This window comes from Microtus oregoni, unplaced genomic scaffold, assembly GCF_018167655.1.
Source record: "Microtus oregoni isolate MIOR12 unplaced genomic scaffold, Mior012 000018F_ref0000195, whole genome shotgun sequence".
NCBI classification, from domain to species: Eukaryota; Metazoa; Chordata; class Mammalia; order Rodentia; family Cricetidae; genus Microtus; species Microtus oregoni.
In genome coordinates this window covers 8,723,634-8,738,985 of record NW_024543077.1, presented here as the reverse complement: position 1 = coordinate 8,738,985, position 15,352 = coordinate 8,723,634, and the positions used below count along the sequence as shown (strand labels likewise).

The 15,352-nt window shown below is 37.0% G+C and overlaps 1 protein-coding gene across 1 annotated transcript in view; it reads left to right on the top strand.

Moving 5' to 3' along the window:
- The window catches only part of LOC121458956 (semaphorin-3C-like), a 150,925-nt gene that overhangs the window by 128,350 nt on the left and 7,223 nt on the right, over positions 1–15,352 (top strand). The window contains exons 13-15 of the mRNA XM_041668397.1: positions 3,667–3,755; positions 6,823–6,864; positions 10,145–10,302. Of these exons, the coding sequence (XP_041524331.1) occupies positions 3,667–3,755; positions 6,823–6,864; positions 10,145–10,302 (289 nt within the window). The remainder of the gene's footprint in view (positions 1–3,666; positions 3,756–6,822; positions 6,865–10,144; positions 10,303–15,352) is intronic.

Here is a 15,352-nt window from a genome sequence, read left to right as displayed (position 1 = left end):
TCTTGGTTACTCCCACATATCCTCAGTGATTTAATTGATTCAGGGATCTTCATCTACATGAAAACAAAAGCTACTTCGATGACGGCCAAGTTTAGTGGGTGAGCTACAGAGAGGCAAAGAGGTTTCACCTGCTGAGGGTAGCCTATGTACCGGACCACACATGGTTTTAAATGGTTTCTATATTCCTATTTCTCAGTCAGAACTCAACTAAAAAATGGCCATACACCTTCCCCCCGGCTAATTAAAGCAACAGAAGACTTTCATTTGGGAATTTAGGAGGCAGAAGTTCATTGTAGCATCTTTCGGCTCTGCTTTTTATGTTGCTACTACCTCTCCAAGGGAGTTTCTTGTATAGCAAATGGAATGATTCTAGCAGAGCTGTGTGCAAGAATTTATTACCCCATGAAAGAGACTCATGCTGGGACTTCTGTATTTGCCCACTCCTTGGATGCTCTTATGGGATATCTTGCATGTAGTGGGTAACGAACAGAGGCGTTTTTTACTATGAAGACTGAGAATGGAGGAGATGTTCCCAAAAGCTGCCTGTTGATATTAATACGAGAAGGGAAAATGATTCGGCATAGTTGTAGTGACCGGCAACTACTGCAAAAGTGCCGTTATTGACTCTGTTGACACGGAAGTCAACTGAAGCTGAGGAAGAGGAGTGGGAGGCAGCTTCACTGTAACTCTCTTGTGGGCGCGCGACATCTCCTGAGATAAAAGAACCACAAAGAGAGGATTTATACTAGTGCATCCTGCCAAAGAAAACTATTCTGAGCACCCCAAAAAGGAAGATATCTGATAACTACATTTTCTTCAAAAGAAAAGGGACAGAGATGGCTTTATGTGGATGTCAACACTGGGAGCTTCATGACAATTCTGGAATGTACATCTCATAATGACTAACATTTTATGTGAGCACAGGACTTAAAGACCCATAAACTCTAGACCGAACACTTGAGTATTATCTCTATTTTTTCTTTTATCTCCTCTGTCTGACTGAGTGGAGACCCTCAATAATTTTTTTTTTTTTACCAAGTTAATGAGGTCAAATGAATGGCAGATAAACCAAATATATTTTATGGTGAATTATACAGCCTAAGATACTGCAAAAATATTTTCCATGTTCATCAGTACCAGATAAATTTTCTAAAATCTAAAATAAAAAAGCAAAAGGCAAATTATATCCTACTTTTTATTATGAGTGAGTCAAATACATGTTCTTTGCCATAATTTGTCAGCTAATATTACAGTTCTTTTTATATTTTATCAGTGGGTAAATGAAGTACCTTTACCAGAAACCTTTTTGAAGAGATTGATAATTCGTTAAAACCTTTGCTCTCCTAGAATACTAACACATTATAAGAAGAAATTAAGAGGCATATAACTCTTCTGAGAATATTCAACCATTTTTCTTTGATATTGCAAAGCAGATACTGTGCACATATTTTCTAAACTGCATGGCAATTTGATAGGTTTATGCATTATGGAACTGCTAAAGCAAGCAACTTTTCAGAGCCGTTATGTCTTTGAGAGACACTGTGATCAAGATACACTACACTTTAAAGTAATTCTTGTGGCTTGGTCTCCAAAGCCTCTCCTCGTCCTCTGCTCTTGGAGGATGCTGCCAATAAAGGCAAGGATGCTAACAGTCCTTACACACTAGAAAAGACTATAACCTCGAGCATTACATAATCTATCTGATTGGATATGCTCATTCCTGTCCTGACTTCTTTAAACCCTTAGGATCAGTGACTCACATACTCAAAAAGTAGCATCTGCGTACATATACATGCACACCCACAAACATAGACACATACACTCAGACACCCATGAGAGCAGCAGTAGGGGAGGAAAACTACACATTTTTCTTTAAACTGTCATAATCTGAAGGTTCTCCAATTAGGGATTTTGGTTCTATGATATTCTTCTAGCTGTCTACACTGATCATTTTAATGTGTTGTCATTTGAAATTGAGGAACATTTGTAACCACAATCATCCATTTTCCATTATGACATCTTTGTGTAGCATCTCTAAGAGGTTTCTTAGTACAATTTTCTATTTATATTACCTCTAGAACAAAATACCCCAAATCATCACATGGGTTGAGTTAATGAAGCTCCTGAGAGAAGCAGAATTAGTTTGTGAATTCCACCTGGAGTATTCGGTGCTCTGGGACCCTCATTAAGTTTTAGCTTGTTTCAGCAGTGAATTGTAGTCACAGAATGAACTTAAAAATTTCTACCATCAACCTCTCATATGTTGCATCCTCATAGTCTAGCAACTGTTCAGAAAGCACCAAGTCCCACTGTTCCTGACATCTTTCAGGAGTTGTCTTTCTTTTTTAAAATCATTGTACCATTTTTTAAAATCATTGTAGCCATGATTTTTTAAGTAAGAACTTTTGAGAATCTTTCGATAAGGTTTATAAAATGGGAATTGGAAACACAAATAGGATATTTTATGTCAAATTCACTCTTATTTGTAGACTGGCAACCAGTGTTAAGGTTTAAGATTTGTAGTATCAATACCTAAATGATTGCTAGCTAAAAAATTCTGCACAGTTTACTTCTACTTAACTTTTCTCACGGACATTTCTCAAAACAATTTAAAAAAACCCAGCCATCTTATTTGCTGATGGTAGATAATTAAAAGTTTATTGTCACAACTAAGAGTATTTTTAACTTGATATTATCATGCAGCTTATGAATTATTTTAAGAGCAACTCTTTTCATTATCTTATTGTTAAATCTTAACTAGTTTTTTCAAATCTAACATTCATGTAATTGGGTAAAGCAAAAAATCATATGCATAAAAGTGTTTACATAACTATGGAACAATCTGAATTATCTTACCCTAAGGACCATTTTCTGCACTGTTATGAAATGCATACTGTTATTATTCAGCATGGCTGCAGGATACAAGAACATTTTCACTTTATATTACTTTGGACCACATAATTTCATTTTTTTCCCTATATTTTAAGAACATGTCAAATTATAATTAAAATCATATCAGTATGATTATTCTATAAATGGTACCCATGCCTGAAATAAAACAGTTTATGTTTCTCAGTAATGTTTCCTATTAAACTGTCCATTGTAATGGGAGTGAGATATTTTACCCTATCTTACCTCAAAATCGTAGATCAATGTTTATTGTTCAGGACTAGTGACTTTATGCTATAATGATAGCCGATCATTTCTACTAAGACTTCCTCAGATAATGAAATCAATACAGGTTAAATGTTAGCAAAATGGTAGTAGGAGTATCATTTCGTAATGCTAGCTTGGAGAAATAAGGAATGTTTTTAATGACTGAACTTAATAATTTCTATTGTATTTCAAGAGTATATACTTGACTCACAAATCCTTTTACAGATTCATTTATAATTGTGCACATATGTGAGGATGGGTGCCTGACTCATACTTTTGAATTTACACGAATGTATACCCTTCCTGAGCAGCTTTGATTTTACACTAGACAAAATGAGAGATTGCTATATTTTCCTTTAGTTGTATATCTTCTCAATTTAAACATATGGGATTAGACATAAATTCAATCTGTTATTGCTTAACATGTAATCTATTTGAAGACTAGGTGCTTGTGTTAAGAATCCTTCAGGCAGTATTCTGACAGCACCTCCTTGTCCCTCTCCCTTCTAGATCGGGGCACTGTGCAGAAGGTGGTAGTCCTTCCAAGCAACAGCTCTGTCAGCGGGGAGCTCATTCTGGAGGAGCTGCAAGTCTTTAAGGTTTGTCCATTACTTCTTCCTATTCATCTCAACACATGCATGATGACATCATTCCTTCACTCCTCTAGCCAGTAAAAATATCCAATGAAAGATTAAATAAACAAATGCAATAATTTTTACGAGCAGAAAAGCATCAGATAAAAGGAGAAATAGAGAACAAATATTTTTGTGAAGTATTTTCTCATACTTCAAGTTGTCTTAACATAAAAGGCTAACATTTTTTTCCAACTGTCATCACAATTCAAAGAAATTTGGTCGTCATTATTTTTAATAAATGAGCCGCTATGGCCAAGGTCTTGAATAGTTTGTCATGCACGGGTTTTTATCATTTCCCTCACAAACTACTGTAACTTGAATGCCTTCAGATTGCTGATTGCAGATAAGCTTCCTCATATTTTTGCAAACCAGTCATAAATAAAAAACCTGCTGTTGTTTGATTGCTTTCCATTCAAAGGCCACTCTGGTTGAATCAAACCAATGTTCCTTCTTGGTTGGCACTTGAAGCCTCTGTCCTTACTTGAGATTTCACTATATTGTTCTCCTTGAATTGGGGTAAAGAAAGAGAAAGAAAGAAAGAAAGAAAAGAAAGAAAGAAAGAAAAGAAAAGAAAAGAAAAGCAAAAGTATACACAGAATCTCTCTCTAAGGTCTCTGCCAGTCAGGACACACGCCCAGAGGCCCTTTCCTTCTTCCTCCTTTTAACTAGAGCTTGTCACTGTCACTGCAATCCGGTCTCCAGCTTGGGACCTTGCTACCTCAGTTTCCCAGTGCTGTGATTACAGAGGAGGCCACTAAGTCCAGCCACTCTTTCCTCTAGTTATCTGGGAACCAGCAGAACTGGTTTCCTGCCTTGCTGGTTTCCTAGGGTGGCTACTACTGTTACACGTGTCCTTCTTACCTGCATTTGGAAACTGAAGAGATAGGCAGCTAAAGAACTGCATGGAAACCTTGGCCTGGATTCAATCCTTTCCTAGACAGTATTTACACCTAAGTCAATTAAGACACCATGGCTCCTGGAGCACAGAACTGGCCACTCCCTGATTTTACTCAGTGGTACCTCAGACCTCCCAGCAGCAGACAGAACAGCTCTGGTCCAGTTAGCTGTCTTGCTTAGCTGATCTGACTTGGAATGTATTGACTCATTAATTAATATCATTATTGTGGTTACTAAAACTATTGGTTTTATAAGCATTTAATTGCTTAAGATACAAGTCCATTAGATTGCATCATTAAAACTTTAAATTAAAAAATGTACCAAAGAATGGAATGTAATATAAGTCAGAGGCACACCAGCTACTTTCCAGTGTGTTATTAAATTTATCACTTTAAATATTTGATGCTAACTTGCACTAGGTTCTTTGTGACTAGCACATTAAAATTACGCCCATCGGGTAAATGTTTTGCATCCTTGGCTTTGTAAAGAAGTTGAGGGCTTCACTGTATTAACTAAAATTGGAGTACACATTATGCTTTTTTTTTCCTCATGCAACCAACTAGGAACAAGTTGGTGATTCCTGAAGATGACAAAAAGTTACATAGTGCAAACACCTCATTTTTAATACTGCAGTATCTTTCTGGTTATCGGGCAATGTTTAATGAAGTGAGTTTGACACACGTCTAAACATGTATGTTATGGAAGAGCCGTAAAGGCATGCACATTATTCTGATCAAGTAAGAACTATGTATGGGCTGTTACATGACGTGCTCTGTGGTTATCATCAAGGGGAAGAAACTCTCGGTGAAAATACACAGACAGTCATGATGCATGCAGGAGACGTCGTTCTAAAAGGTGTTGGAACTTCCTTACTGATGCCTGTGTGGTTTTCTGATAGAACAGAGTCAAAAGACGCTCTTGGCAGATGCAGTCACTGTCTTTGGCATGTGTTTGTGTCTCATTTCTGAGGTGAGATAAAAGTGATTGAGTGTGCATGATATATTGCAATGGTCATGAAAGGAAATAATGGATTTATGTAGGAAAAGATTCCTTAATTACATATCATATGGAAATGCTGTAGAGATATTAGTGTAACTTTTGAAAGAATAGGCAGACTTACTACACAGCACAGAAGCATAATGTCTTTCTTTAATCCTACAATCATGTTTGCTGAGTGTCTATTTACAAAAGGCTTACATTGAACTCAGATACAACTCCGCTAGTAGATCTGGTGACTGTAAACAGTCACATCTGTCACCTCTGTACGTGTGTATGTTAAAAAAGGATAACAAAAATTGTTGCCACTGAGAATTAGTGATGTCTGCTTTTACTTCATCTTAAATGGTTAAAAACCTATACAATCCAAAAAAAAAAAAAGCTATAGTGTTGGGAATAATTTAATTTCAGAGTTTGCCTCTGCTTAAATCATCTAAGTCTTCGTGGATCTCTATCAGGTTACCAGAAATTTAAGTTTAAAACTAATTATAATAGTTAGGAAGTAAAGTTATCAAGTGGCTTTCAGAAAAATTATCTTTGCAGTGTACAAAAAATTACCTTTGCCGTGCAGAAAAAATGCCTTTGCAAAGACCAAAGATTTTAGATTCTTGAACAACTGATTTTAAAATTACAGATATTATAATTATTATAACTGATTTTATAATTTTACAAAAAAGAGGCCTTTCTATCTATGTATGTTTTTGTTTTACCAGTAAGAACTCAATAGCATGGTTCAGTCTTATACATTGTAAACAGCCCTTGTTGGGAGCAGAATAATGATTCCTGAAGACTGTGTTGTGAAGTTCTCCCTATCATCACTATCACCCACCTACACACCCAGATCCAACCCTCAACTCGATGTCCCAAATACATCTTTCAGTTATCTCACTTGGCAGTGCATCTTAAGGCCTTTTGTGTTAAGTGTCTGTAAAGCCATTCCTTATTTCGAGTTCAGGCACCTGTTATGTTACACATCAAGTCCAGTCTTAGCCCCAAAGAAGAAAGGAAGTTTACAGAGAGATCATGAACTAAGGGAAAAATAGGGCATTTTGAATTTTTTTACAAAATTTGAATTTTTACATTCAAAATTGCTTTTCAGATCATATGAGCAACTAATATACATTTTCTAATCTTTTAGAATCATGTTCCCATAACAACAATGAAAATTTCATCTAAGAAGGTAAGAACTAGCCCATTTGTTTTGCATAAATTTAATGAAAGAAGATCATATATGCTGAAAGGCATTCCAGAGTATTGTATTTGCCATACCTTCAACTATTAGGGCATGTGAGATTCATTCACTATGATAAAAATTAGCATTCTGAAAATAGAACTTAACATAATGCTTGGCTTTTGTAAATCAAGGCTTTCCTACCAGCAAGGAGTGATCTACCCACTTCTGCTTTCCTGATATCATCATATCTTTGAAGTAATCATGCAATGCTATATCCTAAGATTTATACATATATCTACAAAACCCTTAATATAACGCTATCTGTGCATTTGAGGAAGGACTGAGTGCTGGCAATTGACAAGAGCTAGCTAATCTATGTTCTTCCTGAACATGAAAATACTCAACGATCATGAGCAGTTGACGACAATTCTAGTTTTTCTATGTCTTTGATGTATTCTGTTCCAATTCCCATAGGTAGTATCTTAAAGCAAAGCCTAAGAGCGACCTCCCTAGAGTCAGATTGAGACAGCTTTGCATGCATTTGAATCTTCACTTGACTATAAATTACTGGCAAGTTGTTTAACTTCCCTGACCTAAGCTTCTACATCTAGAGAGCAATGTCTTTCTCACAAGTGGTGGACGTTAGCTGCCTAGGATAAAATGACACGAGTTAGTGCTGTCTGTAAGAACCTTGGATTCTATTTTTCTTGGAGTAGAGACCAAAGACTTCAGATGCTTGAGCAACTGATTTTCTAATTGCTGTGCTCTTTGCCATAGCCAAGCTCCTAGAGAGACATGATGTGGTATTCATAGTCAGTCTGGTGCTCTTTGCACTTGACCAAATTTTATGAGAACAAATAAATATGACATAATGGAGTTAACGATCTCATCTGTAAAAATGTTTGCATGGAGCATAGCAAACATTTTCCCAAGTAGCAAGAAGTCATTCGTCATTTGGCTAATGTCCTATGGAGCTGATCTCAAGTCTGAATTGTCTTTGAAGCCAGCAGGGAGGCCTTTTGTTTATGATGGCTTGGTGGAAAGAGACAATATAGAAGCAAGATTCAAAATCTTCATAGTCATTTTTGTGTCACGGTAGTCGTATATAAAATGTATGCCTTGGCATATTTATGTTCAACATCTTATGCTGCAGATAGGCTAATGTGTTTCAGTGGACAGTTAGCCTCACAGCTGGGGTAGTGACTTGATTTTCTGGAACTCTGGCTTCATGAAAAACTGCAGTACACTTTGTGGTGGGAAGATTGCAGTTAGTGAAGGTGTTTAAATATCACGAATTTGATACCTTTCCTAGTCCTCAGATTGCTCATCCATCTTTAATTTACTCTTGTACCCAATTTCAAAAATATGTTGATATAATATATATGTTAATATAATTAAGTTATATAGAGTAGAACCGCCTTTTACCTTTTTCTCAAATAAACTAGCATTCTTAAAATACTTTCAATTAAATGAACACTGTCCCTTGCCTGCTCCCTTTAGATAGATATTTAGTTATTTAAGAAATGCGTCCTGGGACCTGAACCTCAGGGCCTCCTGCACAGCAGCCATGTTCTTCCACTGACTTTCACCCCAGTCTCCTTTCCCAAGTTTGATTTCGTGACAACAACACTTTAGCAAGTGAACAGTGTGGGCCGGGGTAGTCACTCTAGCCCAGACAAGCCTTGAGCTTTGTCACTCTCCTGCTTTAGCCTTCCAAGAAACTGGATTTACAGATCTGTGCACAGGGCCTGGTGGCAAGCATTTACATCCAGTGCTCTTGAGGGAATGACACTGACAAAACATAGGCCACAGCATTGTTTGAAAAGTATTTAAATGTCTATATGGTAATCAATCAATTTCAGATAATTTCTTTAAATTTGATTGGCATGAATAAAGTAGCTATATGAGACATGATAGACTGAGATATGATTTATGTCATTGAAACTGAAACTACAAATTAGTAGCTTTTATTAATAATTTAATCTACTGTTGTAATTAATTCATATTCATTGTCAGTTCTTTTCCCAGGATGTATTCTGGGAATTTTATAGCTTTGTGGCATTTGAGTCTTAGAAGAATACGACAGCACAAATATAACCACATTATATAAAATTCTCAAATAATTAAAAAGTGGGCCGGGCGGTGGTGGTGCACGCCTTTAATCCCAGCACTCAGGAGGCAGAGGCAGGCAGATCTCTGTGAGTTCAAGGCCAGCCTGGTCTACAAGAGCTAGTTCCAGGACAGGAACCAAAAAAGCTACGGAGAAACTCTGTCTCGAAAATCCAAAATAAAATAAAATAAAAAGTAATCAGTTTTTAAAAGCATCTTAATGTCTTACAAGTGATACAGAGGGTGAACTCTATTTTTTACTTTGTAAGGGTAATGAAGATGGGTAGACAAAGAAGAAATGTTTTGAAGGCATGCTTACATGTAAACTCTTGTATTTGGGCTGGTGAAATGGCCTAGTGACTAAGAATTCTTGCCAGTCAAACGTGGACTTGAGTTTGCATCACAGCAGCCACATTAAATAGCATGAGGGGGGCATGAGCATGGCTGTAGCATAGGGGGACGAGGAGGAACACTGGGGCTTGCTGATGACAGCACATCTTACTCAAAGGAATATGGCAGAGTGCAATAGAACCAAACGATCAGTGTCCTCCTTTCCACGTTCACGAGCACACAGGTACACACAGAGGTGCATATGTCACCAGCACACACATACAAGCCCAGATTCATATTTACATAAAAAAATAAACATTGGATTATTCGTTTTTCATATAACCTTAAAGTAGCTTTAATAAGTAATACGTAACTTTCAAAGCCACGTATTCAACTGTTTTCACTTTTAGTGTGACTGATTATCTCGTCTGTTTTCTTCTAAACAAAATGTCTTCTATTTCAAAATTAAAGTGTGCTGCTGTACTTGAAAAACATGAAAGCTTGCGATTTGCTAAGAGACAGAAGTCAAAGGAAAAAGAAAACATCATAATTTAAGTAAGCAATATATTAGCTCAAATCTGAGAGAACAAGGAATCCCAATGTTTAAAACAGATTAACATCTCTACGGTGCACTGGGAGCACTGTTATTGTTAGTAGAAAGTGGTGATGTTATAGGCTTACTAAGGGAAGGAAAATTCTACTTATTTTGGCTTCATACCCTCTTTGCTTCTTGTTTTGAGTGTTTCTAAATAAATCCATGGGTTTGTGGTCATATATTATAATGTGTTCCTGCTGAAAGTCTTCAGATTTCCACATCTGAACTAGATCATCGTGATTCTCCTTACAGCAACAGTTGTATGTGAGCTCCAATGAGGGGATTTCCCAGTTGTCTCTGCACCGCTGTAACGTCTATGGCACAGCCTGTGCGGACTGCTGCCTGGCTAGGGACCCCTACTGTGCCTGGGATGGCCACTCCTGCTCCAGGTTCTACCCGACTGGGAAGCGGTGAGTACCAAACGTCCACGTGAAAATCCAAAGAAACCTCACAGGGCAGTGCAGATGTGGATCAGTTCTGTGGCTGTTTTTATTTGAAAAGACAGTGCAAAATACGGCCATGTGGAGCACTACAAACAGTCTTTCGGGAAAGAAGACATCGTACTTCATGACTTCAGGTTTCACACTCTTCCTCTTTGTGGAGAACTTATGCTCTAGGACCCATCAATGTACTAGCAATGTTTAACTCTGTTTTCACGCTAGCTGATGTATGTGTCTGCTGTGTCACGATAGCCTTGAACCCCACACTGGTAGGTGTAGCTGCATTGCTTCCTTATAACAGAGAGGTTTTGTTGTTCATGTGAGTACCAAAAAAGAGATGAATTTCAAAAGTTAAAATTTTGAATAGAACTACCTGCATCATTCTTGCCACAAGCACATTGTTCTAAGAAAGATATCAACCCGGCTTGCTTTGAAAACCTCTCGAACATGCTTCTTCCTGTTTGGGCAGTGAAAGCATGGTCGCTGGATAGGATGAGCAGTCTAAGTAAGGATGCGTTAATCCCAGAAAAGTTCAAAGTGAGTTGGAAGGGATTTCCAGTGGGAAACCTGGTGAGATAGCGGAGAATATGCAGAACTTGAATCGGATGAACTTCTAGATATTTCAATAAATGTTGAGACATAGGTTATGATGGATGAGAGCTCCAAAACCTGTTTAAAATTATAATCAGTAGAGGAAGCAAATGACTCCAGTCTTAGGAACCAATGAACTGTCCAGGAAAGCATTGGGTGGTTTCTAAGGTTTTTTTTATTATATTATATTTGTATCTTATAAATAAATTTGTATTATATTATATTTGTAAATTTAATATATTTTGATCATAGTCTTCTTCTTTTTCAAGACCTTCCAGATCTTCTTCTCCTTCCTACCCACCCAACTTTAAGTTCTTTCTAAAAACACAAAACTTTAATACAACAATAAAACCAAGAGAAAAAAAAACACTCCCCCCAAAAAAACCAACATACAAACAAACACAACATTGCAACCAAATAAAAGCAAACACAGAAATCTTTGGGGTTCATTATAGATGGTTTTTAAGATTTACAAGACCTAAGCCATTGCATTTTTATAAGTCAGTCATGACCCTTTTTGTCTGTTAATTCAAGAAATATTTATCCTAAGACAAAAACTTTTCAGGCGTTGTAGAAAATAGGTAAAAAACATGAACAACAACAATAAAAGACAAAAATCTGTGTTCAGGTATAAAATGTTCTGAAAAGACAGACAACCCAATGAAGCCCATGAACGTGTGAAATAATCATATGGTCTCTGGGTGTGAGAGTGGAAAGGGCGTTACATAAATGGGAAGCAGCATGTGAAAGGTTGAACGGATGACCATAGAGGGCCATGGTGGAGACAGAGAGTGAACCGAAACATCCTCTGTGGGGAACAACAGTCTAGAAGTATGCAGGGGAACACTGAAGAGACAACACAAAGCTCATGCTGCCACTTAGAAGCCTCTGAAAGGAGAAAGAAGGCTAGAAAGAAGGAAGTTTCCAATGCCAGGTGAGGTAGGACTTTATCAGTAATTTATCATCACTCAATCCCTGTGTTTGTTTAGACGGGAAGTTATCTGACTCTTAGTTCTAAAAGGTCACTAGCTGGATGTTGTTTTTATTGGCACATTGGCATTGGAAGTAGTTGGAACAAATAGGAGGACAAAGGATACAGAATGGGGTTCTAATCTAGGTCATAGAGAGGAGTGGTCGAATACTCTGTGAAGTATTTGGTGTGGAAGTGTGGAGAACTAGAGCAGGAAAACAATTTCCAAGTTCTTAAAACAAGAGCACTTGGAAACACGTGAGCATCATTGTCTGAAAGTGAACCCTGTGGAAGGAGCCTGTGTGAGGGAGAGAGAAGACATTAAACCAAGCATGTCTGTGAGACACTCCGGCCAGGGTGTTGAGTAGAGAAAGAAATGTGTACTTGGAGTAAAGTGGAACAGCCTAGGCTGGATCCCCCTTCTTTACAGACAGTAGGTATGAGGAGGACTTTCAGGTTTTGAACCAGGAGTTTTAGGTCTATGTGCAAAGGCTCAATAATTTCCCACATTTGGCAGAGGAGTTGGGTAGGAGCTCCTTCCCTTCCATCAATTTCCCTTCACGTTTAGATGCTCATCCCCATGCAATTCTTTGTATTTGCCCTGACTGAAGAGTTAAGAACCTGGACACAGAAGGTGAGGGATACAAATTTCAACCATAATCTCAAATAAATTTTATTTTTTTGCAGCTACTATTGGATTTTTCAGAAGTATTTGTCACATATGTGTAAATATATTAAAAAAATAGTGTTTTGAAAGTTTTCCCACAGCTAAATATTTGACAGACAATACATTTTTCCCTCGTAGACGCTCTAGAGCTAAGTATGGCATCGCCAACACCAGGGTTAGAGTCTTTGGTCTTTTAATCAGATCTGATGATGAACAAAGCTGGCTCATGTCACTTTCTCAGGAGCAAAGTGAAGTGGGGATTAGAAATTGAACAACACAACATCCTAAAGATAAATCGTTCCTTGATTGTAATGGGAAAGAACGGAGGAGCAGAACCCCTTCCTTGCAAAGGTTTTATCTGAGGCTGATGGGAATTTTTAATTTCACAGAAGCAATGCTTTTCCAGTAAAGTGGAATACCATTGCATGTTTGAGATTCAGTATACATTTCAGAGGTCTCTGAGTATGTTCACATACCGCCTCGTCTGTTATACATCCTGTGATATTTTTAAGATTTATACTGAAACACGGGTTACACAGTGCCATCATTACCACCAGAAACCATGAATTTAGTCATGTTCTTTATACACAAAGTATTGACACTACCTTGCATTTGTTCGCTCTTCCAATATCATGTCTAGTATTAAAACGTGCGTGCAAGTCGGAAAAGCAAAGTATCGGTTATTTAAATAACTGTTTTGACTACTATACCAGTGTCTTAATTTTAACACGAAGACTTGTAAACTGCAGCACACGCACATGCTGACACACATACATCCTCTTCTTCTCCTACCCCCCCCCACACACACACACTGGATGAGCTTTCCCATGTTCTTTTTTGGGCTAGGGCAATAGAAGATTCACTATAAATATCTATACTGTTAGATATTCAAATTATTTCCAACTCAAGATACGCTGTGAAGAATGTAAAATGTGTTTGCAGAATGAATTGATATAGTTTTTCTATTTGTTTTCTGTAGGGACTGAAAGATAAAAATGGAAAAGACCATTTGTAGTATTTTCAGCATTCACTTTTTTATTTTCCTTTAATTACCTGTTTGTAGCAAATACCGCATTAGATGAATTCATTGTAATTAAAGCAAAAATATACCCTTTGTATGGAAGCAGAGAGGTAGAATCACAGCCAGAAAACAGTTGAATCAATACATTTACATAACGTTAAACTCCGACTCAATGGTTCCTTTATTTTTTGATAACTTGATATAAAGTAAGCAATATGCGCTTTTTCTCACCACTTTGAAGTATCTGAAATGCTTGCGTGTATCAATACTGCAAGACAGCTCCTGATATTATTCATCCTGAATTAAGGCGGATAGTTGGAAAATGGAAGATGGGATAATCAGTTCAAGCTTTCTAAACCCCTTTTCTGTGAAAGTAGAAAGTGATTTCATTGTTTATCCAAAAGAACTGCGAATAACGATGAAATGTCAGTGAAGCCAGCCAAAGCCAAATCCTACATGTAATGTAATATCGCGCTGCCTACCAGCATAGTTCTGTTATGCCCCAGGAATGCATTCAAGGAAACTGACACGTACCAAAGGCTCTCGCTGATCTCATCATTTAAAAAAAAAAAAAAAAAAGCTAGAGCAAGGTTTTCTATTTGAATGTCTGGAATTTGATGTGGCAAGTTCACTTTGCCTAGCTTGGGAGGTTCTATAGTGCTGACTACAGAACAAATAAATTTAGACATTGTGAAGACATTGAGTGTCTAGAAGGCTGAAAATGACCAGCTTCACCCTAAGAACAGGACCTGACCCTTATTTCAGTGAAATAGTATTCTCATTCATAAATCATTTAGCTATGTGCTTCCAATATTTAAAGTCAGTGTCCACGTGAGTTTTAGTGGCCACTGCACGTATGCAACTAGTCTCTTTGGGGTCACTCATCTCCATTACGAAGTCAACATTAAGAGAACTGAACCTCCGTGAACCTGGGACTCAAGAAGTGAAATCATTAATGAGCAAATACTATAAAGTTTTATGTAACTAATTTTCAGTTTACAAAAGTTACACATTTTTTAAAATGCTTTTTACATTAGGATATTCCAATTAATAATCTATTTACTTGGAGATGATGCCTTAAAAAAAATCTCCTAATAAGTATTGTGGGGGAATTAGAAACTGTTATATCCCCTAAACTCAATGTTGCTATTAAACAAATATCAGCATCATTAACATATTAATATTGTTGTCTATGGGGTAAGGCATTATATCTGCATCTCATTTTCTAAAAGTTTTCATATGTGACTACATAGCAATAAGTATACTATTATACATATATAATATAGATACACATGCATGAGAGAAAATGTAGTAAATATAGAAAAAAGTACATATAAACATCTTAGAATTCACTGTACACATATACTCATTGAAAACCTGAAACTCTTTTAAGTAAAAGATTATTTCCTTTGTGTTCAGCATTCCTATTTATGTTTCAAAAAAACTTAAAACATCCACAGAGCACTTTCTTTTAAACAAAAGTGTGTTTATTTAAACGAAACTTTTAAAAGAAGAAAAAAGGTGTTGTGTTTACCATTCAGCAGTTTTTGTTTTAGTGCATTTTGGGTTACCATCTATGAAATAAAATGTGATACAGTTATTAAGACAATCCAGCATCCACCTGGGAGTGATGATGTATCCTGGCATCTTTGTGACTGTCCCATCACAGATGATAGATAGAAGAGGCCCTACTACATCTAGAGGGAGAATGGTTCCACCTGTCACTCATGCACGGTGAATAGTCTGGGTGCTGTGTGAGATAATGAGACTT